General features: G+C 42.1%; 1 protein-coding gene across 6 annotated transcripts in view; it reads right to left on the bottom strand.

Annotated features, from left to right (window-relative positions):
* CUX1 (cut like homeobox 1) overlaps nt 1-26,954 on the bottom strand; it is a 243,080-nt gene that overhangs the window by 87,740 nt on the left and 128,386 nt on the right. For all 6 annotated transcript variants that reach the window (XM_085078063.1, XM_085078065.1, XM_085078066.1 and 3 more), the window contains exons 5-8: nt 26,083-26,220; nt 22,590-22,713; nt 20,619-20,695; nt 19,862-19,928 (exon numbers count right to left, since the gene is read on the bottom strand). In XM_085078063.1, the coding sequence (XP_084934189.1) occupies nt 19,862-19,928; nt 20,619-20,695; nt 22,590-22,713; nt 26,083-26,220 (406 nt within the window). The remainder of the gene's footprint in view (nt 1-19,861; nt 19,929-20,618; nt 20,696-22,589; nt 22,714-26,082; nt 26,221-26,954) is intronic.

Genomic DNA, 26,954 nt, shown 5'->3' with positions numbered 1-26,954 from the left:
TGGCAGAGCTGCTCTGGCGGGAGCAGTTTCACCTGGCACCAGGAGCTGCTTCCTGCCATGCTGCTGCTGGAGGTGAGTCAGGGATAAAACACACATCCTCCCCAAGCCCCAGGCCAAACAAAGCCCTGCTTCCCATCGATTGTTCCTATCAGGTTGTTTGGACAGCACCTATTGTAACAATATCAGCTGTGCTATCTGCAGCTGCCCCCCATTGCTGCTTCCTCCTGCAGCATCTCAGCTCCCTCCCTCAGCCCTTCCATGTCCTCCCTTCACCTCCCACCCACCAACTGCAGGAAATACAGATTAAAGGCACTTTCCAGCACTGGAGACATGGCTGTTCAACCTGCAGCCCTCCAATGGGTTATCTGCCTGCCTTTCCTCCCATTCCCAGTTCCACCAGAGCTCCCTGTGCCGGGGATTTCTAATGCTGTTAATTACTGCCAAAGTCAATCATCAGCTTCCAAGTTAATTTAGGAGGGGAACTGATGAGCTCCAAACAGCCATGCAGGCTGGCAGTAAAACAGACCACAGGCTCGTGGAAGCTCCATTTCCTTCGGAAACTGGGATAAAAAGCTGTGGTCCTGCAGGGCTGGGGATGCACAAAGAGGCTGCTCTGCTCCCACAGCTTGCCACTTTTCACAACCTGTCTTTTTAAAAATTTTACTTGAAAAAAAAAGTGCAGAACGAAGTATAAAATTAAAACTTCCCCAAAGACTGAATCTTAATAGCTCTGCTATTCTACAACTCACATAAGCTATTTTACAATCATTTCTCCAACAAAATAAATAAAATTAATTTTAATATATATTTAGTAATAGTAATAGTAGTAGAAGTAGTAGTAGTTTGGTATTTTGAGAATAAAGAACCTGCAATGATTTACCTGTTTTTACTTATGGAGTTAAAATAGATAATTCAGCCAAAATTAGAAACCTTAATTGCAAGCATCTTAAGTGTCATTCTCTTTTATCGGAATGGCAATATTTTAAATTGAAGAATCAGCAGGAAGAATTGTCTGTGCTTTGATTAAAGATCCTCTAAAAATACACACAAAATTTTTAATTTACTTAATAATATCACTGCAGTTACTATGTGTAAAATCAGTACAAATATCTTGTCAAGGATGTAGGGGGGTTGCTGACTTTTTGGTGGGTTTTTTTGTTTTTATTAGAATCACCATGTCACATTTGAAAACTCCCTTTAGGTTTTGAGCAGTTACAACCCCAAAATGAACAATCTTCCCTCATACTACACCAATGCCAAAATCACAGATTTCTGTATGTTTGTTTTCTTTAGAGCAAAAACAACCTCGAAAATTGGAGAGTGTTCAGGATTTTTACTGTATCAACATTCACATTCCAGATTCATCCTCAGGAGCTTCTTGCCAGAGACACTCAGCATCTCCTTAACCACAGAGAGAGCTGAGGAGCTCAGTAATTTGGAAAAATTAGGTATCGATTGATTTCTGCCCTTATTCCCCTTATTTATTCTGTATCTTTGCCCATCACTGTAAGAACCTATAAAAGCTTTTCTTCAACTCCCCTCAGTTTATATTCAGTGCAACAGCTTTGAGTCAGCTTGAAAATGAAAGAGCACAGCCAGAATTCCATGTAGAGGTGTCACTCCACAGGCACAGATCAAAGGGAAATTATTGCTTCCTACCACACCAATGAGACCCCCAGCTCTGCCTCGTGGAGCACAGCAATCTCCCAGTGATCTGAACAGGGATCAGGGGAAATATCCCACACTAAAGAAAGGAAAGCCATACTTGTTGCAGTCATAGCTCAAATGCTTGAGTTCTCTAAATTATCAGCTCCTTTACCTAGTCTGACTTGATATCTGGTACCATGGAGTGTAAGACAACATCCTACATGGCCTTTGGGAAGATTTATTACCATGAAATGTGATGAATGTGTCCACCAGGCCAATAATCTCCAATTTCTTTTCTATTTCTTAGCAAGAAAAGACTTTCTTACGCAGCTGTTAATGTATCCCTCCAAGCACAGTCACCAACAGGCACCCAAATGTGACAATATCCTCCTTCCCTATAACTTCAAACACACCTGGAGCATCTGGCCAGTGGTTTATGGGCATCAAAAAGGCATTATTCAGTGGGAGAATCTGGATAAAAATGCAACCTCAGTTTTACCTTTTGCCTTTATCAGTGGAAAGGGCATGCACATTGTGCAGAAGTAAAGCTAAACACTGACTCTGCAGTAACACAGCATTCAAGTGGGATCCATGGTATTTGGGGAATGCTTCAGATGCTTCTGGCTTAGAAATGAACAGAAGGGATGGGATGTGCTCATTCTCTGCTAGCTTCTCAAGCAAGTTATCTCCTTTTGGCTATTGAAAATAGCATTACATGGTCTCTGATAAAGGCAACTGATGTCCTTCTATCCAATAAACGGAATGAAAATAGCATAAAGCATGATAGAGATGCGTTTATTCTACATTTTCAGTAGGTTTTACCTTTCCCAGGAGCTATGCTGAAGATTAACAAGCAGGATGATTGCTGTCTTTACAATAATGTATTCAATTACCAATATGGTTTTCTCTGTTCCCAATTCGTTCCAGCTTTGCTCCAAATGGAGACACCACTGCTGCCAAATGGCAATCATGTCAGCACTTTGCAGTTTCACTTTGGAGCTATCAACAGCACCGAGCTTGCTGACCCCAGTGACAAAGCAGCAGAAAATAGGCAGAAAGAAACAAAGGACAGAATGTGAGGCAACAGAATAGAGAAAACATTGCAGGGCAAGGAGAACAGGCAGGTGTTGTCCAAACCTTCAGGAGCACCAGTCCTCTGTCACTTCATGTGGGCTGAGACACAGAGCAACCTCCTAGGGCTCAGATGAAGGAGTTGCCTCCCACTCTCTCCCTTCTCTTCACTGCAGTGGGACACCCAAAAAGCAGGCTCAGCCCCCAGGAGTTGGTCAAGGAGCTGGATGGCAGTCTGGCAATGACCACTTGCTGTGCTGGAGCTTCTTCCCTCAACCCTTCTGCACCAGGAGGATCTAGCAGGTTTTATTTTTATATATTTGCTGAATACGTAACTCTGCTCAGTTTTTTCCAACTTTAGCATCCATTTCTACTGCACTTGAGGGGTGCTCACTAATATGACTGACAGATTGCCTGTCTACACAGAATCCAAACTAGACATATATTAGACAGCAGAATTACTTTAAATAATCCTTCGTGGCAAACCCCAACAACACCAGGTACTACTGCAAGCCCTCGGAGGACACAGAGCAGGATTTTCTATTTCAACCTTTTACAATGTTATTTGCAGAAACACTTTTCAAATTCTTTATTTCCCTTTCAACAGTTGTTGAGACTTTAAAATACTTCTGAAATAATATAGCTTCAGGCTTGACTAATGCTGTACTCCATGGTAAGGAGCTATTTGATTATTTTGTTTTGACAGTTAATAGAACAGATTTAGTATTTCTACAGAAGGGGAGTTTGAACTGGAAATATTAGTTTTGTGTTGCTAATGACAATTCCTCAACATTTCTACTACAGCAGAATCCTCGAGTGGATGAAAAATATCCTTTCTACATTAAGAAACTGCTGTAGGAGAGAAGGCAGGTAAGGAAATGCCAACCAACTTTTTGGATTTGCCTGGCTTTTGATGCAGGGCTGATTCTGTAACCAACAGGTCCCAGAGTCAAAAAAGGAAGAGTTTATTTGATATTATGACAGTAATAAAAGGTGTGGGAGGAGAGGTCTATACAGGCAGGATGCACGAATACACTGTAAGGTTCATGAATTCAATCCAGGGAGTTTTTTTTCTTTAATTTGTTCAAAGAAATGGTCAATAATTAGGTCTTCCACAGAGCCTGGCCATGCAGGTTATTTTAGGATACTGAAAACAGCTAACCTTATTCAGTCCCACTGTTATGGAGGTAGAAGGTACAAGAGATCAGGAGTTAACTAGAAAAAATGTGAGTGTAAATGATAAATAATAAAAATTTAGTTAATACAGATACCAGACAATATGTTGGCTGAAAAACAGTAACAAAAAGGGTTAAAATGGTTTATCCACCACACACTGCACAGAAGGATTGCTAAACACTGCCCTGGGTGAGCACAGGCACGTGCCTGGCAGGTCCCACCACTGCCAGCTCCTCTGATGGCAAGGCGGTGACAGAAATCAATCCAACAGGCAGCAAGACAAATAAGTCATCTGTATCACTGCTAAAATATGGTGTTGATCAATAACAGAAAATTAACTCGCACTCCTTTGCCAAGAAAATAGATTATTTAATCAGAGTACAGACAGATAGAGATGTTACATAATCAAAAATAGCTTGTGCTGCTATATTTACTGGCCACTGTCTTTTAGAGAGGAGGGCAAAAGTACACCCATTATCAGCTGCAAGGCCTCTGCTGAAATGGTTTTCTGATGAGTTAAGCTGGTCAGACATGCTTAACACCAAGATATTGTATATTTAAAACTACAACAACCACGACAGTATGAAAGCAACAAACAGGGGAAAGAGAAGGGAGTCACTGCTGTCCTATGGACAGAAACCCTCAGGGCTGAAAGGATCAGAACTTACACACCAGTGGATCTCCAGCAGTCATTTCTGACTTCCACACTACCTGGAGTTTTCCATCAAAGGATGGAACACTAGTAGAGCACATTTACAGTTTATGACTGGTCGCATTTCACAGTTATTGCTGGGATTTCTTAGCAATAAGCAGTGGAATTGCAGGAATTTGCAGAACACACAGAAAATCGCTGATCAAGACCATCAGCACAGAGCTCACTGCAGCCTGCCTGGCCATGGCAGAGCTGAGAGCTTCCTCCATCCCTGAGATCCACAGGGATGCTCAGAGGAAAGTCTGAACATGGATATTCCCCAGATAGGAACAACATCACCATCAACAGGATCAGCTTCCCTCCAGCTTCCCCACCCAACAATAAACACTGAGAAAAAGGATGCTATTAATGCTGAAGTCAAGCACTTCTAGATTTTATGGTTTCACATATGGAAAAATTCAAATAAGGCACCAGAAAAACTAACAGCTGAACTAAAGGCTTCCACCATTTTACATGAAAGTGGAAGAAAACTCCCTGTTCTGAACTGGAATATGGATAAAAAGAACATTTAGTAGAATAGCCAGTGGTTAACCTTGGTAACCACCATTTATTTTATTGTTTCAGGGATCGAACCCAACAAGGAATTATAGCTACTGGTATTTGCATGAGGTTTGTAGAGCTGCTTCCCGTGGGTGTGCAGCCACAGCAGCTCTCCTTTAAAGCAGTCATGGAAGATGATGATTCTGCAGGACCATACCTTTGCCATGTATTTTTCCCTGGGATATCCATTCTGCACATCCAAGGGAAATAAAAACTTCATGAAGACAAAAAATTCCTGGTGAGTATTTTAGAGGGAGAAGAAAACAAACAGTCTAAACAGGGATCCAAGATGCTGCTTCAGTGTAAGATACATTAAAAATCCCTCAAATATTCAGAAAGCTAGAGAGGAAAGAAAGCACTATGCCCATTAATAATAATAATAGTAAAAAGATAATTATAGCTGGCTCCAAATGTTAACAATTTAATAGTTACAGGATCTAAGTACTGTAAATGACTAATGCAGGCAACAAATGTATTTGCAGCAGCGTGCAAAACAAAGCCCTTAAAAGTAGATAGCTCTGGGAAAAAAAAGCTAAACTGTTTTATAACATCAGCTCTGAGGCACATGACATTAAGAAGGGCTCTGTATTATCTTCCTTTCGTGACTGGCGACAAGAACATGCCCTTGATTTACCAAGATGGTGAAAACTCAATAATGCCCAATTTGGGAGTGCCAGATACCTGCAGGATTACAACATTGTATCTTTATTGTTCTTAGGAAAATGATAACCGATGGGTGATTTTTTTCTATTTGCACAAGAAGTCACAACATACTTCAAGACATTCACCCATATGAAAAGCCAAGGAACGACTGCTGATGAATTGAAGGGACTACAAACTGGAATAAGTAACAAAACTGCTGATTATTTACCACCTAAAACTTATACGATACATTCTCCTACCAGAAATTGTGTTGAGTAATGCTTTCATTCAATTTGCTCATGATGTTCTCTGTTGATGAGTATGTCTGATTTCATGTAAATGTGATTAAATAAATCAGACAATGTTAGGCTGCATCGAGTCTCAAGAGGTTCTAATTCGAGATGTGAAATACTTGCCCCAATAAGCACAATTGAGCTAAAGTTTGTGCATTATTACTTTCTTAACCTCAAAAACCCTCTGCTTGCCTCCTTATTATTGTTAACATGGGGTGTAACATCAGATTCTGCATAAATTGCTGATTCAAAGGCATGTGAGGACTGAAGAGGAAGGGATGGGAAATGAAAAGGAGAACTAAAGAAGGTGGGAAAATTCCTGCAAAGCATCTCAACTTCCTTGGAGCTCCCAGCTTTTCCACACAGAGGGATCAGGTAACGTGGAATGAGTGCTGTGGCTGACATGTGCAGATAGCAGAAATCAAAGGGAACGGCTCTGAAACCCAGGCTGTTGATAATCAGCTGTCTACACGTGGTGTTACAGGTCTGATCTTAAATAGTACAAATGGTGTATCTCTGTCTGCCATGCTCAAGTTCAGGTTACACCAATCTCTCGGAGAGAGGAGCACCAGCGAAAGAATACAGTGAGCTCACCCCACATATTTCGTGCAGATTAAAAAAGGCTTTTTGGAAAGGTATGAATTGAAAAGCAGCATGACTCAGAGCAGGAACTGTGTCTGCAGGTGGCAATGCCACCTTCCTCTGTCATTCCCCACCAAACTCACATTCTGCAACCTGCAAAATGACTTCTGCAGGGGACGAGGTTGTCACTTCCAGCACAACTATTCAATAAAAACAGGTTTCTGGCTTGCAGGCACTAGGGAATGAAGGACATCCATGCTTTTCCTGTAATTTACTCTCTATGAAATTAATTTCAGATGGATCACCTAAACCCTTATTCTTCTTTCAATGCAATACAACAGAATCATGGAATTATTTGGGTTGGAAGGGACCTTAAGGATCACTTCCTTCTAACCCCCTTGTGCTCAGGGTCCTGTCCAGCCTGGCCTTGAACACTTCAGTCACTTTTTATTCATGCCAGGGGCACCTTCTGACAGAAGGCAGGATTTTTACCCTTTTATCAGTAAGCTCCCAGCCCTTTACTCCCAGAGCACTTTGGTGGAGAGGTGAAGGATCCCCCAGCCTGCACATTCTGTGAGGAACCACACCTGGAACTACAGCCATGGATGGAGCTCTTCCCACCCAAGGAACAACTCCTGCCACTGAGGCAAGGCAGAGTTTGCACTTAAAGAACAGATTAGGGCTCATCCACACCCAAAAGGGTTTGTTTGCTGTGCTGCAGACAACTTCTGATATGAACTGGCAGACAATGCACTGGCTGAACGCTGGAACAAAGAGGCTGTTGGTGTCTCCAGCAAGTTAGGGACAACACTAAACAACTCCACTTGTAAGCAGAACATTATTTTCCCTGATATCATACACAGAAGCTGCTGTTTAATTAAAACTAAGCTGCTTAAGCCATTAAACTGGCAAATGGCTGTACCAAATGACTTGTCATTGTTAGCATTCCAGCAGCAGGAGTTGTTTGTTGTCACTCAGATGGCAACTTCCAAAGCGAATGCACATTTCCCAACTGGCTCCACGGATCTAAACCAGCCCAGGACAGGGAAGTTATTAAAAGTGCTGCTGCATTGTACCATGGAGTACGTTCTTCAAAGACACCCACATCGTGTACTCTGCTGCAATTTAATTATTTCAACTTCTGCCCTAGAAATATGAGCCATTCCAGGCATTTGCTTGTATTTTAAAAAGTAGAATGTGTATCAATTCTGGCTTTGAGCCCCAAGTTTAAGCAAGTCCAGATACAGCCTCCTGATTTAGATCCTGCAGATCTAATATCAAAATCTGTAATTAAAAAGCATAGCCTACTACAGCAGCTACTTTGTTCTGATTACATGCAATTAGAAAAATTAGATTAAATTTTCAAAAATCAACATTTTGTCTTGGGTCAGTTAACAGGTAAAGATCATTCTGGCCATTCCGACAAACTTCAAAGCCAAGGTGATCATCCAAGAATCCAAGTGGAGATATTCCAGAGGACCCTGCATGCTTATCACTTGGATTTGGGTCAAAACAGGGAGCATCAGGCAGAGGTGTCTCTGTAATCTCTGCTAGGACACTCTGCCTCTTGCTCCTCTGCAATCTTCCTTCTCTTCCCCGAAATGGGAAGGACTGTAGTGAGGAACAGAAATGGTTAAATTGAATTTGTTGATCTCTTTACTTCCTCTGAGTCATGTTCCTCAACTCTACCCCTCTGCATATAAAAAATCTGCTACAACTCATTAAATAAATATTTCCACTCTGGCTCAGTAGAAGCAGAAGAATCCCACACTAAAGCACCACACAGGTAAAACAATGGAAAAGGGTGGAATGACTAAAACTACCCATCCCAGTGCCCTGAGATGGGGCAGTCAGTGGTAACACAGCATTACTATTATGGCAGGTGCCATATGCATCTTTTTTCCTTCAGTGTGGTCTCCAGGAAAGAAGAATATTTCCATTCATCACAGAATGACCTAATGGATATCCAAATGAATGATCAGCAAATGCATTTTATGTGCTTCTATTTATGTACCTTGATTTTTAGAGCTACAATGCAAGCACCAGAACAGCACTTCCACTCTCCTATCCAAGGGCTGAAAGACTATCCCCATTCATGAAGTCTGGCCTTACCCTGTGTGTCCTTTTTACTTATGGCACAACTGAGTCATCCCCCTTGGTTTAGGCAGAGTGCTTGACACAACAGAAATAAGATGTAGAGCTAATTACCACTACAGCAATAAAAACAGGAGTGTCCTTTTCATAAGCCAGTCTCAAACTGAATCCCTATCAAAATACACTGCTTTTTCAGTGGAAGTAAAATTAATAGATACCTAGAACTGCTGAATGAACCGACAGGATCTCTCTGCATTTAGCAACAAGCCTTGAAAACCTTAATCTTGTGAGTCAGTAATAACAGTGGAGGAAGCCAAGCCAATCTTAAGTCTGTAATAATAAGACAAGCTGTTTAAAAGACCTCCTCTGGAACAAATGTGTAAATGTCTCACCAAAGCTGAGATGCTGATTTAAGATTAGACAGTGTAAATGTACTTATTTTGGTATCAGTTAAGAACAACTTGTGTTTCTCATTCACAAAGGCTGAAGGCAAATGGTTTAACAGCACTTGAGCACAAACTCCTCACTAAGGCCTTCTCCAAATGCCATTAGGACCTCTGCATGTCCTGTGCCCCAGCTAATTCTCTCTGGCTTTCACCTGTCCTATTACAATTTAAACACATCAGGCTCTTTCTCCATTATCAAAGTTAAACCTAAAAATGCTACATTTTCTCTTGACAAAATCCTGCTGAGGTCCCTGCCGAGGCCAGTCCTGGCTGTGACACTCTCTGCTACCAAAAAGAACCAACCAGGAAAAACCCAAAGGCTACACAGACACAGGAGGATTTTGAGACCAATATTTCTCCAGATAATGCATTAGGAGTGGTATTGTCTAAGAATATTTTCTGATACATGAAAGCTGATGAACAACACTAACCACAGAAAAGCAGAATTATTATTGCCAAAACTGCAGAAGAGTAAAAAGTTCAGACATTAAACCAAATCAGGTGAAGAGGCAGCTTTACAGCAGATGAAATTCAGCACTTCAATTCAAACATGTGCTAATGCCCTGCAGAGTAATAATTTGGAATACTTTTCTCCACTGCTGGGCCCTGTGCTCTTGCTAGGTAAATAAGGAGACAGGAACATCCACATCTAGTTAAGATCATCTTCCAAACAGAGCAAAATCCCCTCAGATGGACTATCATGATTTACTGCATGAACAACTAAATGATCCAATCTGGAAGAGCAGCAACCTATGGCAAATTCATCTCCATGATGCATTACAGAGCTGATTTAATTTTTTTCCCTCTCTGGCCATCGAGCCTGGGTTGTTATCAGAGCCTAGACAGTGGGCAAGACTGTCCTTTTATCCACTGCAGTGTTGTTGAGCCCAGGCAAAGGAAACAGCCTTAAAAATGCCCATTATTAAAAGAGTGAAAACATATCCCAGATAATTTTGGGAGTCAAAATCCCAGCTCTGTGAGGGTATCTGGAATCTTCATCCCACATGTGTTAATCTACAGGGAAATTCAGTGCTACACCCTGGGTAAGGCAGGGGTTAATTCCAACTGGCTGTCGAATGCCCCAAGTCTGTGCTCTGTTCATCAGAGCATTAAATCTGAAAGCTCAAGAGAGTAGTGCAGCCGTGCTGCAAGGGCTATGTTATAAAGTTCTGCATTAAAAATTCATATCGTAGGCTTGCCACAGTACTCTGCTCTGGCTGAAAGGAGAGCTGGCGGGGAAATATTAGACACCCCACTGTCTTTCTGGCAATTGGAGACATTCCTCAACAAACAGCACCTCAGGAAGGGAATGAAAGGGCAAACAAACCGTGAAACAAATCAATGAGTTCAATTATCTCTCTCTCTCTCGGAAAGGAAACTTTTCATTTTTAAGGCTGTTTCATGAAATCTTTTAATGACGGCCCTGCACACGGGTGTTGGGCACTCTGGCTGCAGAGCTGGCTGCTTGGCAGGGCTCTTTATTTGTTTTACACGAGACACAGCTTCCCAAACAGAGGCTGAAAGAGAGCAGGGTATAGGGATCTCTCTGCAGAACAAGAACTCTGCTTACCCTTTACATTATCACGACCACGTGGGATAAGAGGCTGTAGAAATTGTTCCCACTTTCCCTGAAGTGTCTCCAGCAAAGAGTGAATTTAGATTTATTAAGATGGTTAGTTACTCCATGGTTAAGTTATGTGCTCCTCGCTACTGGTTAAGGCTGTGTGCATTTCACAGCGATTTATGGCAGCCCAAGTGGTGGATGACACAGTTCACAGTGATGGAAATGGGTGGCATATTTTTATGAAAGCCATATGTGCCCCTCAGGTTATCTGCCTGATGTAACCACTGTACTCAGGCAGCTTAATAATCCCCATCCCATAAATGAGGAAATACATAGGAAATGAAACATCAGTAAACACAATTTCTTGAGGAAACCATGCAAAGAAAGTTACCTGCTCACAATCCTCCCCTGCAACTCTGCTTAGCACCAACTGTAATACAAAGATCCCCTTTTCCCAGAGCTGAATTTTGAACCAAAGGGAGGGAAAGGAAGAAAATAGAAACCATTGCACAAAAGTTGCCATGGTACTTCATCTATACATTTTTAATATATTTATATATATATATATATATATATATATGAATAAATTTGGTTGTTAGTATAGGTGAAAACCCAAGTGACTTCAGCCCAGCAATCTGGGTTTTGAGGTGCTCAGCCCCACAGGTTCCCCCAGGAGGAGGAACTCATACAGTAGGTGCAGTCCCCAGGGATACCCAGGAGATTTATGCCTGGTAGGCAGCACAAAACAAACCAACACCAGGCTAGCCTAAAGCCCCTTGCTAATAAAAATCTGTTCAGGGGGAGGGAATAAACCCCCACTATTCAGCTGAAAGTTCATCAGTTCCACAGAAGGAATGAAGACAGGCTGGAGAGCTGGTGATCACAAGTAACCAAAGATCAGCTATTAAAAGCCACTGACAATCTGCTACAAAAGGTTAGTAACCCCAAGGCAGTGCTGCAGTCAAATTCAATTTTTGCTCAAAATTTCTTGCAAACAGACACTTAGAACTTGCAAGCAAGACTCGATCAGCTGGGGTTTATTCTGGGTTTCAAGCAGCTGCTTCCAAGCAAAACCGGGGAAGCAGAAGCCTTTTCTTCTATCCATTGCCTTGATTTCTGGTTTGACCCTGGCTGTAGTACTGATTGCCTTCCAGTATTGCAGCCCCTGGCCAATCTCCCCGTGACTCAGTTTCTCTACATGTTAAAAATCTGGGAGGCAAAGCACAAAATCACAGCCTTTGCTCTGTTCTGCTCCTGCAGAAACACCAGATATGTGTTAAGGGTTAATAATCTCCGGCTTACAGGATTTGTGTATTATGCATTTGTTTATTTAATGCTTTACATGAATGCTAATGAAGTTATTAACAGGCCTGCATGTTGTCTATTGTTTTTCTTGGGTTTAATGTCTGCACCATCCTGCCTTATCCCTTCTGCTCCACGAGCTGGCCAACACCCAGCTCTTCCAAATCCCTGAATCCGTGCTCTATCCTGGACTCTCGGTTTCCTCATCAAAGACAGTATTTTAAAAAACTTCTTTGTTGAAACCTTATCTTTTAAAAAAAATCTCATCAAGATAAAGCAATTCTAGTTCCCACACACCAGATATTTTCTGTGACACAAAACTGCAATCCCACATGGCCTTATTGTCTTTTAATTAGATCAGAGGATATGTAAATGAGACAATATTTCTTAGGTCCCATTAAGTGATGTATCCAGGATAATCAGAGGGGGCTGAACCAGGCAGGACATGCTCCCCTGACATCCACACCCTCCAGTGACCTGCTCCACACTCCACCTGCTCCTCAGGAAAGTCTCTGATTTACTGCAAATGCCCCTGTTTTATGACCTCATTGCTGCCAAAACTGCTCCAAGCCTGCAGACCAAAATCCCTTTTCTCCTGCAACCAGGGCACAGGGCAAATGCAGAGGAGCAAGTGGTGGGGTGACTCCTGCATGTGCCAATGCAGACACTGCCCTCCCACCTCTGCTTTTCCCATAGGCATGGTGCAAAAGGCCTCAAAGGATTTATATGGGAATGGGCAGGAGAAATAATTGGGAGCTTTAAAGCAGGGATGACCTGTACAGCAATGCAGGCACGGGACTTCATTCTGTAGCCTTCACCCCTGAGTTCCCAACATCAACAGTATCAATTGATGGCACAAATCAGAAATACTTTTTAAAGCAGCTGTGGAAAGGATAACATTCCTGTTTCTGTTGATAGCTGGGGCACCACAGCCACTTTTTAAGGCAGGGATGGGATCAGACACTTTTAACAAGATGCTGAGAAACCTTGCTATTGGGGAAACAGCACAGGGATACTTCCATAAAGCAAGTTGTGCCAGATGCAGCCACTGACAGGGATGGTTCACACCTTCCTGTTCTTGGAAAAGATGAACAAAAAACCCAAATGAAAGCACTGGGGGAATGTGAAAGTTGTCTGCTTGAAGCAACATGGGACCTGGGGAAGCAGGGCTACCAGCTCTCACTGCAAACACCTGGGTTTGCATAGGGGAACAACACCAGGACAGAAGAAAGACACTATGCCAGGATAGGGAGTTTTAGTGCTTGGGATCTCACAAAGTTTCCTGAACTTCCATTCTCCTTCAGGACACTCTCATCCCTTTCCATTAACAGGAGCACAAGGCACTCTCCGTGACTCATTTCTCCGCCTGAGTGGGAGTGGGAAAAGCAGCTGCAATCCATCCCTGGAGCACCAGGAGAGGTTCCAGTACACACCAGTGCAGGAAGCCACCCATTCAACACGTGGCCAGGTAGAGCCAGCACTGCAGCACCTGCCAGTTTAGCTCAGCACCTCCTGGAGAGCTCTGCTTGGGGCTGCACATGGGGAACCCACAGGGCAGCTCCACTGCAAACAGCTGAGCCATTTGTTTCTGATGATTCCAGGGTTTCTCCTGCTCGCCTCCCCCTCCATCCCAGCCCTGCAGGAGCTGCAGCACAGCACAGCCACGTGCCCTCCTGCTGTCACAGACAAGGCCCTGCCAGGAAGTTGTTCTGCACCAAAATAACTCTGTTGATTTGCTTCTTTGCATTGAAAAAAAAAAAAATTAAAAAAGAAACTGTTGTAATTTGTAGACACACATGAAAGAGCTGCGTGGAATCCGAGCTCAGCTGAAGGGCAGATGGAAGCCCAAGGACCTTGTCTGTGCTGGGGGCAGATGTGCCTCTGCCAGAGGGTTCTCCTTCCCTCTGACTCTCTCCCTACTCACACTGCCCTCCCAGGCACCTCACAGTGCTCAGCTGCTACAGGTAGAAGGACCTGCTGTGGCTGGATAGCTCAAAAAATCGGAATTCCCTTTAGTTGGCCCCACAGGGGAAGCCAATCCCTGCTGGGAGGTTGGGATTGCAGAACACACTCGAGGTCCCTGTGCTCCTGGACTGAGGAAGTCTGGTTCCACAAGAGCCAGTGAGGACAGACAGGACAGGGACACAGGGACACTCCTGTGTCACTTCAGCAGACCCACAGCCTCTGCAGGCAGCTTCATTCCCATGCAGAAACCCTGCTTTGGCCAGCATGATCCCCAGCCTGGCTGGCACAGTAGCCAAAGTACTTTGCATTTATTTAAAGATTTCCATCTAAGGATCTCATGTCAGCCCAAGGTTAGAGATAACAGGGTGATGACTAGAATATGCTGGAATACCCTAAGGCTATTTTTTTCTACTTTGGGCTGTTAAATAACACCAGCTTTTAGGCTATACTAGAAAAAGGAACTGAACAGCCTCACTGGAGGTTAAAACACAAACAAAATAAAAGCCCTGAGAGGACCTGGGGCACTTTGGTGCTGTCAGAAAGTTACATTAACTAATTGCAAGCATTACAAGTCCAACAAAAGAGGCAACAGAGCCCAGCTACAGCACCAACTCTGACTGACTCTGAAGGCTCCATTTATATGGAGTTCTCAGAAAAGCACCCTTGGAAACGAAAAATGAAAATAAATAACCTTTTTGTCAGTTTGTGGCTTATCAATTGCATGTCTGCATATTTCTAGACTCCAGCCGAGGCTAGACTGTTGCCTTTGAGGATTATCCGCACTCCTTGTGCCTCAGTTTCCTTACCCAAAAGTAAAGCTTAATGCCAAGTGCTTCAAGCAAGAACTCAGGACTTCACAGAGCCAGTGTTTTACAGGAACACTCAATTCTCTTCCCACTCCAGCTTTTCTGCAGTGACTGCAGGCTGGAGCAAAAATGTGACAAAAAAGGCTGGTTTGCACATGGGCTTTCAAGCCTTCTTTCACACCAGAGCTTTAGGTCAAAATATGATCTCCAAAGTATTTCCATTCATCTCCACTTTGGGTTTTTAAGCAAAATATTAATGTTAAAACAGTGACTTTCAGCCTGATGAGTTTTGCATAAAGCACAGTTAAAACTTTGAACAAACATCTCAAATGGCAAAATGCAGACAGTTTTCTGCAAGATTCAAAAAATTCAGGTTTTCTTCACTGCTTTTTTTCTTTTAAAAAATAGTTCTCTGTAACATCTTCCCTGGTTTTTCATCCCCCAATTGCTGCCACTCCTGGGGTTTAACTGGTGGCAGTAGGACTAGGGAGACTGAGGAAGAGAAAAGCTCTAAAAAGAGACATGGCCTGGGAAGTTCTCCATCTCCTGTTTTTAGGGAAATCACTTTAAATACGGCAATAATTCCAAAGCTGAGCATTAGAAGTTAATGACTCATCAAAAGAACAGGAAATAGGAAACTTTAAGACCTTAAAGGCACAGCAAATAGAAGCTATTTCACGTCCTGTGTAACACCACCACCCTAACTACAGCATTTCATGCTCAGTGGGGGAAAGCAGCATTTGAGATCATCTATCACAGTAATTATGTGATGCTGGAGGGAGCACAACTTTATTTTTTATTCAGTTTGACCCTGAGCACCATCAAAATGGAAAACTACAAACATTTGAGAAGTGATATATTGGTATCAGCCAGCACTTAACCAAGAAAGATTTGTTAAAAAAATTAAAGTAAATAATTCAATTCTCACTATACAGGGGGAATTATTCCCCTGAAGTCCAAGTTAACTGAGATTTGCCCCAGTATAACAGAAGATTTCACATGAATACTTCAACTGCAATTCCACCACATAACTCCAGAATTAACTGTTCAGGAATTTTCTGAAACTTCTGGTTCTATGCAGAAAAGCACATCTTTAGAACTTTATTCTCCACAGATGCCTGAAGGACAGGTCTGTTTGATAATGTGCAGGAGGAGCATCATTTACCCCAAAGAGCCAAAAACCACAGGCATCTCCTGTTGCCATTGTCCTCCTGTGTCATCCTCAGCTGTGCTGCCAAAAAAAATAATAATCAGTCTGATCTATGGAAAGGCAACAATTCTCTGCTTCATATACTGGAGGCAAAATGTTTTTCTACCAGTTATTGAAAGTAGCTGTGTTTGGATGACTGCTTCAGTAAATATGAAAAGCTCCTTCTCTGTTGCATTCCTGTGCTACTTTTAGAAGGACAAAAAGTCTGAATCTTACAGAAAATCCACTGGTAACAAAACTGGTGGCAGAAGTGCTCTGCCTGACACCCTTAACCGAATTTTTTTCTGGTTTGTGTTGTTTATGAAGGCTTTTTATTGCAGAAGGGGTGGGGGGAGTGGGCAGTACCCAAAATCCTCACAAGACTACTTAAAGCTGGCTGGTGAAAAGGGAGCATTTCAGTGAAATTCGATATTTTCTCCCATCAAAGGCAGGGAGCCTCAACCCACATGTTAACAGTAATGTAACAAGCCTACTGTATGTGCTGCAACCCAAGGTCCTTTTCCAATTAGAATTCATTTAGGTTGGGGGAGAGCAGGGGTCAGAGCAAAGAGGTGGCTCTGGAATTGATCTAAAACTGGAATCCAACCATTCCGGCTGGGAGCTCAGCTGGGAATCCCAAACACTTGCTTGGATTCTGCAGCAAACCAGAAGTGAAAGAGCACTGTTTGTCCCTGGAAAACTGAGGAGATGTATACAGAATGTTTCTTTTTCTACAGAGAAAGACAGGAAAAAAAAAAGTCTGTTGTACTAGATAAAAAACAACCCTAACATTCTTTAATTTTCCTGAAACTCAAGTCTGAGTTTGCTTTTCAGTTCCAGGACTGACAGAATCTCCAGATCAAACTCATTAGTGCTGGTTAAATCCAGGTTTGCTGATAGGAACGTGTGGGACAGCAAACAAAATCAGTGTCAGGCCTCAAGAGAGGATGTGCCTCTTTAATTGAAAAAGGCAGAGTAATCATTCATTTATTTAACCCAGAGATGATTATAATCTGAAAACCTTGAAATCCTCTTACACAACAACTGTTTTGGCAAGCCCCTCTGTGTTCCAACAAATATTAAACTGTGCTTGCCATTTGTCTAAGGAATCTTGTATTAATAAACATGAAGAAGAACACTTTTACCTCCCACACTCAATGACAGAAGAAAACAAAGACCAGCTGTATTCATCAATGGATCCTTGTTCTGCACATAAAGGCTAATTACATTTTACTTCAAGCCTACACATGGAAAACTTTGCTCCTGCCATCTTGTCAAAGGCAGCTTCTGATATTCCAGCTGACAGACTGCAATGACTGCACATAATAAACTTCTTTTTGTCATTAACACCTTCAGCACCCAGCCTGGGGCTCAGGGAAGGAGCAGGGGCAGCACTCACCCCACCTGCTGGGAATTTTGTACATGGGGATGACAGAATTGCACTGGAAATTTGAATTCCAGCCGCTGATCTCATCTGGAGGTGCCTCTGTCCCTCCCTTTGCACATCGAGCACTTTGAACGGGACGTTGTGAAAAGATAAAACAAACAAGTTGACATAATGATTCCCAAGTTTTAAGATCACCACAACCAGTGTCCAGGATGAAATCCAGACTCCTTAAGGCTGATAATGAAGACTTCTCACTCTGTATTTCCTTTGCTTCTTGGGTTTTTTTTTCTTTGTTTGAAAGATTTTCAAAGTTTCAAGTAGTTGAAAGACAGCTTTATTCTGAGACTGAAAATCTTAAAAGCACTGTTAGCTTTAAAAAATTGACAATTATCTGTTTTTTTCCTGAAGGCACTCCAATTCATCTGCATCAAATAAGCGTCTGTAAAACTAACAATTCTGGCCTAAGATAAAAATCACATGTTTTTAAAACATAAAATTAAAATTGGCAATACAAGTAGCTTTTCAGACTTAGATCAAAAGAGGGCTTCTTTTAAGAAAAGAATCAAACTGTCTTTCACCCATTTTATTGGTGTTTTTTCAGCCTTTCTCCCAGCTTTTACAATTAAAATAGATGACTCAATTTCACTGTCTACATCCAGTTCCCTTTTCATGTTCCTCTAGATTTCCATATTGCAAAATCTGGGCTACAAACGCTACAGACGACTGTTGTTATGCAAGAACTATTCCTGCCATAAATATCCAAAACAATGATAAAATATTTCTGCTGTTATTAGGTCCTACAAGTTTGTTTTCACAGTACATTAGTCTGGGAGATAAAGTACGAGCTTAATGCCTGCTTCAGGATTCAGCTCCATGACCACTTTATTCCAGATCCAGTCCTCCATAACAATCGTGCTACAGAACACAATAAACTTATTGTTATTGCAGATGCCACTAATTTCATGTAATTCTATATAAATTAGGTAAGACTCATTCTCGAGATCATATAAAAAAGAAATATTTCTGCGCGAATCTCCCCGAAAGAATGAGATTAGAAATGCAAACAAATATTTTAGAGAACAGATTTTGCTCAGTGAAAGATAAATTACAGCACTTAGGGAAACACTATTAAAAAACGAAGCACTCTGCAAATAAACACATAAAAAAGGGTGAGGGGTTATTAGGTTCAGTGCCTACAACCACTGATCTCTGAATGTTCCCCCAGAAAGGACTGCAAGATAAAATAACAGCAACAATATCAGTTATGTGCAGGAAAAAACTAAAGCAATCTGCAGGAATGGAATCTCCATCCAAACCATCATTGGTTTACATCCCTTACGAGAAGGAAGAATCAATGAGGGAACAAAAATACTTCTGATCCTCTTACATGGAACTCATCCTACATGGAGCTCAAAGGAAACTGGACTTTCAGAGTAAGACCAAAATTCACCTGGAAGGACCAAAATTCATCTGGAAGGACCAAAATTCACCTGGAAGAGTAGAAGGTGCTTGAAGAACTCCAAGTGCTGATTGTTAACTGCCATGGACTGAATTTTGTGAGATTTCCAAAATCCAGATTCCAGATTCCCCAGGTCCTCAGTGGGGGATAACATTCTCAACAGTCACAGAAACACGGGTAAGAAATTTAGAATTGGTGCCAGTCTGACTGGGCAGTGGGCACAGGGAGGTGGCATTGAGTGCCAACCCTTCCCAGCCATCTGAAAAGGCTTCTTCATTCCCATCCCATTTCCAGACACAGAAATGACTCTGTGCTTAATCCTGCTGATCATGAGAATTCCTTCTCATTATTAACTTTCCTTAAATATGAAGGGTTCAAAGGAAACCAGCAGCAGTCTGTCTCTTTTGTTGTTCCCTGCCCTGATTGTTAATAAAACCAGAGGATAATTGGAAACAGTAGCCATTAAGAAGACAAGAATATATACTTTTAAAGACTACCTTCATGTTTTACTTGAAAACAACAAAAATCTGCCACAAATGCTACTCTCTGTAATTAGGGGTGAACCTGGCAGAGCAAGGACTGCTACCCCAAATACAGAAAAACCAGGGTGCCTAAGAGTGAAACAGAAATCCTTTACTAAATGAAGCTTTATTTTCACCAAGATGGGAAGATCACAGTAAATACCTTATTTCTGAAATTGCCCTATTTCTAAATAAAACACAAGAGATAAGAGATACACAGATGAAGCACCTGAGAACGAAACCAGGAATGCAGCAGCATGTGTGCCAGGAGAAGTATCTAGTTGGGTGGAAGAAAATATGAAAACTAACAATCTCTCCATAGGAGGCCAAATTATGACCATGTTTTCCAAAAAACTTGGATGCCTGAGCCTCCCTCATCTCGTCTGTCTCCAACAGACAGACGCAAAACAAAAAATTCAGTGATACCCTGAAGGAAGACAGAGAAAGAAAACAGGGAAATCTTACTTTGCAGTAGTTTCTTCATCGTATTTTGTTTTCAGATCAAATAGTTCTGTCCTGGTTTTTTCCAAGGCTAAAAGGCATAAACATGAAGCATTACAGTACTGAAATAGCAGTATTCAGTCAAAAATAAGGCTATACATCTCCTGATGAAAAAAAAATAAAGCTGTACACCTCCTCACCTTTATCCTTCTACCTAGGCAAACCATTATGGCTTAAAAAAAAACTCATAAGGTTTTGACCTTTTTTCACAATTTCTTATAGTGTTTGTTACATTGCAAAAATTCCCAGTTTCTGCTTCACCAAGCTCGATGTTATTAATTCCTTATTAAGCTAGCTAAACTGCTTATTCCTTTGAAACACTTATTGCAATAGTTCAGGGAATAAAATTTCTTCTGTTCTCATAGCAAACAAAGCCAAATGTGTCCAGACCTGGAATTCTGAAGCATGCAGAGATGAAAATTTATAGCAAGTCATAGCAACAGGGGTTCACACAGATCAGTACAGATATTTATCACAGTTTGGAATTGTGTAGAACCAGAACACACAGGGATGGCAAGTTCCATGGCCTGCTGTAATTCCAGGGATGCTCTGGTTCTGTTGTGCTCCATGGCTGCAACTTGAGTATTTGCTCTGATTCACAAAGCACACTGGAGCTCTGCTGGACTTCCCTGCACTCCAAGAACTGTTGCACACCCAGCCCTGACACACCCAACAATCCCTGTCCTCCCACCTGGAATAAGTCACAAAAGTGATGCCAAACCTGTTTGCAAAGCTTGAACTTTGTGCTCAGCTTCCTCCAGCTTCGAGGCTGTCGACATCTGTGTCTCCTGCAATTTCCTGTGAAGGGGAGAGGGGAGGTGAGAGCAGAGCTCAGGATCACGTCAAACAACTCACTTGTGCCTTGCAGATTTGGAGGATGGAGAGATCAAACATCTCAACTGGAATCAGACAACTGCCAACACCACCCAGGCTAGAGGTGCTTCCGTGGGACCCATAAATCCTGGCAGGTTGTGAGATGCTGTTCCTACTTTGTGGTCCCACTTATTAAAATTTTAACAGTGTAGCCACCTCATAACATAAGCTGTGAACATTATACAAGAGTTGACTGCTATATAAATGACAACTTCAGTGGAAGGTTGTCTTGAGCATAATTTGTTTTGGAAATGTCACACACATTGAGAAAATTGTCACCAAGCACCCTCTGTTGTACAAAGTTAGTACAAGAAGAATGATACATTTCCATTTTAGTGTCATAATGAAGGAATTTGTTGCCATAACTGATAGAGTGAATAGATGCAGCAGCTGTTTCATCAGAGCTGTAATGGGTGCCAAATGCAGCAATATTATTAGCTACTCTTTAAGAAAACACACATATTTCAAAACAAATTTCAGTGATATTTGCTACAGAACACGAGCAAAACTTTAATATGCTCACATTTCTTACATCCACAGGCAACATTTTGTTTTCTGTGTCAGCTAGACTCGTTTTTACATCATCTGGCCACGCAGCCACTGCACCCCTTGCTAAGGGCCAGGCTGCAGGAGTTATAAAACTCATCTTTGAAAAGAGCTGCTCCAACATCTCCCAGGAGCTGTGCTTTTTACAACACTGCTTTTAGGATATTCTGCAGATCTCAGAATTGTGAAATGGCTTATGAAACTACCAGCATCCTGCCTGCACTCCATAGGGTGCATAAATTTATTCTCCAACACTGCTGACCAGGTTAATAACTATTTATAGCAAGAATCATGCGTCAGTTCCCTTCATACTGAACCATATATTTTGAAACCTCACACACTTTTATATGCATTCCACGGCCTGCTATTTTGTTTTATTTTTAAGTAGATTGAAATTGCAGTTGGTAAAGCCACTATTTATCAAAAAGCAACCGCAGGTATTGATGAATTAAAAAAAAGCTTTGCATTCACTGGTAGGTTCTCCCCACTCAGCCCTGAATTTAAACAACCAACCCTCCAACTAAAAAGCTCACGTGAACTGAAGGTTTTTCCACGCTGTGTTGAACATATTATAGCTTCAGTGTTATTGCTCCACGGGAGAAATAAATTCTCAAGGCAGGGAATGCAGCCTGAAAGAACTCCCTCTTTAGCCCCTTGGTTTTCCTCCTGCCTGATTTATTTTCCCACCAATCTCAAGATTCAAACGTTCCCTGCTCGTTTGCAAAAGATCAGAAATGCATCCAAAATGTTTTAAAAAATTCAGCAATAAATAATTAAAACTCATCTTAATTTTGGCATGTAGGAAGGTACAAATCCTTCCAGGATAATTCAGGAAGACACCCCCTCTCCCAGCCATTCCCAGGGGAGTAGGGGTGATGTCTCTGTGGCCCAGGCTGTGGCTGCAGTGGCTCATCTCCCCCAGAGAGAGAGCAGAGCCTGTGCCACCTTTGTGTGACACACAAGGAATTAGCCTGGCTAATGGAGACAGATTGGTGTCACAGAGGACAGGGCAGCCAGGGAGGAATCAAAGCAGGTTTGCACCCTCCTGAACATGACAGCCCCCAGCACACCAGGGAGAAGAGACAATCTGTCCTTGTTTGGCTTCCACACTCTCCCGATTGTTTTTCTGGGCAAAGTTGAGTATCAAATGATTCTGTGTCAAACACATAAATCGCCAGAATCACTCAATAGATGAGCTGTCCTGGCTGGGAAGATTAAACACAAAAATACCTCTCTCCTCCTCCCCAATACCCAGAGCCAAACACACACTCACCTCTCCTTCTCTGCAAAATCATTTTGTAACTTTTGTTCCTTTTCAAGGGCTATGTTCTCCGCTTGGTTCTTCAGGGTCTGTTCATATTCTCGGATTTTCTCCTTAAGTGCTTTTATTGTAACCTCTGCAGGAAAACAATAGGGGAAGAATGAGTTTACACAGCTCCACGTGGTTCCACAACACAAGGCTTGCTTTACCCTGTAGGCTCAGTGTGTTTTAAACTTTAGCTCTTCAACTCTGACACAAAATCAATGGATATGAGTCCCTTTGGAGACCTTTTACTCCCTAAATGTTAAATTGAACTTTAAGTGTTTAGGTTGAGAAGGATCAATGGAGTTTGCTGGAAAGCAGAGTGAAGAAGGCTCCTCTAACATGACTTTTTCAAAAAAAAGAACGGAAAAAAAAATCAATTGTAAAATATAATATCACCTTATTGACTAGCCTAAAATTAGCTCAGTGCTGAGTGAAGATTAATAAAGTCCCAGTGTAGGTTTAAGTATGCATTTACACACAGGACACTTAATTCACCTAACTGTGCTCATGCATAAAGAGGCAGTTCCACTATGGTCCATGCACAGATGCAATCTCACACTAATTGAACACATATCTGGGATACAGCTCTGTTCTGCTTCCCAGCTGATGAGAAATCCAACTGCTGCATTCACAGCAGGCACTGGAGCTCTGCATGTCCCAGTTGCTGTCACTGCCTCGTCATCCACACTGGGATTTATAAACAAACATCAACTATTTTAACTTTCCGAGGCACTTGCAGCCTTCCAGGGAATTTGCAGAATTGTTCCTTCAAATAAAGGAGCTCTCCTGCATTTCCCCATGCCCAGCAGTGGATGAGGGCAGATTCAGAGACCTGCAGAGCCACAGCTCAGCATCTCCTTACGTGCTCTGATCTGCTCCTATGTGAAAGCCCTGTGATCCCACCCACAGGAAAGGACGGAATCCTTATAGGGCTCACCAGAGGAAAAGCAGGACATTCAGCAGAGTGCGCTTTGTAACAATAATGGAATTTGGAAAAAGCCTTGGACTGCCAGAAGAGTTGCAGCAGCAACACAGTTCAGTGTAGTCACACTGGGATGCAGGGAGGGTTAAAGACATCAGCTTGTTAAAAGATACCATTAATAATACTTAAGGAAAAAAGAAAAACTTTTGGACATAAAAAGTTCCATATTCTGCAGAAACATCCTAGGAAGACAAACCTTAATATGAAAAATAAACCCTATGGGCTTGGGGAAAAAAAAACCTCAGCAATATCACACAAACCCACACGTGATCCTTTCAAAATCCACATGCTGAGTCGAGCAGGGAGATGTAAAGCAGACAGGAGGTAGCTGGTGACATGATCTGCTGTCTGGGCACTACCAAAGGCAGCTTGGGCCACTGTGACCACAAAAAAGAGGGGGAAGAGTGGTAAAAATGCTTGCCAGCAAAGCAGCTGCCTCTGCCTGAAGGAGCAGGATTTTGCTGGCTGTGCAGAAATCAGCTGAGGCTCATTACTGAGTAACAGGCCGTGAAAAGGACACGTCACTTCTTTTTTTTCTTCAGCAAAGGGAAATTCTTCTCTGAGATCTGGGAAGTCATACAAATTCTGGTCTTTTCCTGAATAAGCAAAGGATACTCCTTTGCACAGACAACAGGATGTTCATTCCTATGGACTAAGGGTGCTGCTTTCTGCTCTGGGGACACCTCTGCTCCAGGTAGTGTGAGATATAAATCTGCAGAAATATTCAGGTATGGATATGGAGAAGCAGAGAGCAAAAGAACCTCATGGAAATGCACAAAACTGCATCTTGACTAAGTTTCAGTGTCTAATTTTAAAAGGAAACAGAACTACAAAAAAGAACGCAAGAAGTGCACAATATGGGGAAAGACATAACTTTTGTAATAAAATCTGATTTTACCTTTAAACACCTAACAATAGATGTGTTAGACAAGCACAGCTGAATCCTCTACACTGCTTGAAGCACCAAGTGCTTTCTTCAGTGCTCAGGTCAGCTCCAGCCTGTCAGGCACTGCCACTTATACCAGTTTTGGAAGAAGTTCTTACAGAAGGCACTGTATAGCTCATACCAGCCCTCCAAACAAAGAGATTAACTGATCAAAGTACCCTTAGCTAACAGCAGCCTTTTCCCTGGATAGCTTATTAATCCCTGTTTGAAACTCAGAGTGAAACTACTGCACTGGAGTGAAAAACAACACAAAGGCTACAGGGGGGAAAATGGAAAGGAAGTTCCAGCACACCAGGGAAAATCAAAAATGCCAGTTATGAGTGGTTGCAGCAAAAAAATTTAGAAGTCAAGAGCTTTTCCACTTTGTGGGATGAACCCCTATGTCATGCTTGGATGTGCTGGATGCACAGCCTCAGGAAAACTCTGCACAGTGAAGTGCAATGATTGTACATTTCCAGCAAAAAACACTGTCTTGCTTAGAGCACTACAGCTCCAACATGACATCTCCTGCAGTCCAGCCCTAATCCTGGCATGCTGATACCTGTCCTCTCCAGAGGTCACACCCTCTACCTTAAAACAAAATACATTTCAAAATATGTAACTGCATATATGTTCCTTCATCAGCCAAAAAAGAGATGTAACAAAGTCAACTTAGTTGCTAACGCAGCTTTCAAATGTTACTTGGGTACAACAATTCTGGAATATAAAAAATAAAATCTCCTTTTTCCCAAATGCCAAGACAATTTACCTTTCTACCATCCAGAACTGGGCATTAAAGATGGAAATGAAAAGTCCCATGGGTTGGCAACTAGACGTACAGCTGAGAGTATTTTGTTTCCTGGTGCAGGAAACTTTATTCTGAATCACAAGAAAACTTGAACAGTCTTGAAGCTAACAGGCTTTAAATCTCACTGAGATTTTAATGTATTTTCATGTACTTTAGTCTCATTAAAACTTAAATAATTTAGCAGTAATAGCTTGTATTTACATTGCTCCATGGATAGTCTCTAGAGTAAAAATAAAGTGCATATGCTGAATGTACTCCAGTAGTTCATTTAGATAAGGAAAAACAGTACAGAAAAAGTTCCATTTTGTACAGATTCATATGTGGGTATAAAATACTGAATTTTTGTGTTCGTCTGTGCAAAGCTTCACATCCCACAAGCACCAACACCCACGTTCAGCTTGATGTCAGCACCAGCACTGCCTCTCATAAAATGTCACAAATAACGTCAGTCAGGTGTAATTTTCAGTGCTGAAGGCTACAACCAAATATGCAGAATAACAACTCCATCCCCTGACTTGCTGCTACAGTAGATGAAACTTTAAAAGAAATCTGAAGAGTCTGCCCACAGCTATATCTACACACACAAATACAGAAGTGGCTGTAATAGACTATTGTACTTTCTACACTGAATTGCAATGCTACTGTCAACTCTACCTCTAAGAAATAGAACTGAATTCAATCCCTGAAAATTCAAGTCTTCAGATTTCAGTGTACATTAAAAGCTGATAATATGTTTGCAACCTACCCTGATTTTTCACCTCGGCGAATTCTTTATTGTATTCCTCTAGAGTTTCCCTAAGTTTCTGGTTTTCTGTTTCAATATCGTGCATCCGTTGAACCTTCAGCTGAAGCTGCTGTCCTAAATCCAAGGCTGGAACCGGATCTGGAAAAGAAACAGTAAAATAAAATGTAACAGGAGCACTTCTGTGACCCAAGCAGTTCAGAGCCCAAGCATCCTTTTTTCTCTATCAATACCCATTTTGATGCCAGCAGGACCCTATTTTGAGTTAACAGCCCTGTACATTCCTCACATCGTATCTCCTGCAAACTTCAAAAACACAGAAATATTTCATTCTATATCTATGTTCCCTTAAAATACAGACACAGGCTGAGATGGCTGGGGTTGTTCAGTTGGGAGAAGAAAAAGCTCTGGGGAGACCTTAGAGTCCCTTCCAGTGTCTAAAGGGGCTCCAGGAGAGCTGGACAGAGACTCTGGATGAATGAGACAGGACACAGGGAATGGTTTCCCATTGCCAGAGGGCAGGGTTAGATGGGATACTGGGAAAAAATTCCTGGCTGTGAGGTTGGGGAAGTCCCAGCACAGGTTTCCCAGAGAAGCTGTGGCTGCCCCTGGATCGCTGCAAGTGTCCAAGGCCAGGCTGGACAGGGCTTGGAGCAGCCTGGGATAGTGGAAGGTGTTCCTGCCATGGCAGGGGTGGAACTGGATGAGCTTTAAGGTGCCTTCCAATCCAAACCATTCTGGGATTCCATGAAATTGGGATATGCCTCCTTCATCCTGGCATTCATCCATAGGACAGTGTTCCTGGGTGCAGACATTCTTGACAGGAAGGCACGTGAGAGTTTGAAGTTTCACATTTTTGATTGCAAAATGAGAAT

The sequence above is a fragment of the Lichenostomus cassidix genome, chromosome 19, assembly GCF_008360975.1.
Source record: "Lichenostomus cassidix isolate B80296 chromosome 19, HeHo_3.0, whole genome shotgun sequence".
NCBI lineage: Eukaryota > Metazoa > Chordata > Aves > Passeriformes > Meliphagidae > Lichenostomus > Lichenostomus cassidix.
Note: the sequence above shows the minus strand (reverse complement) of the source record. Positions and strands in the feature narration are given on the sequence as shown.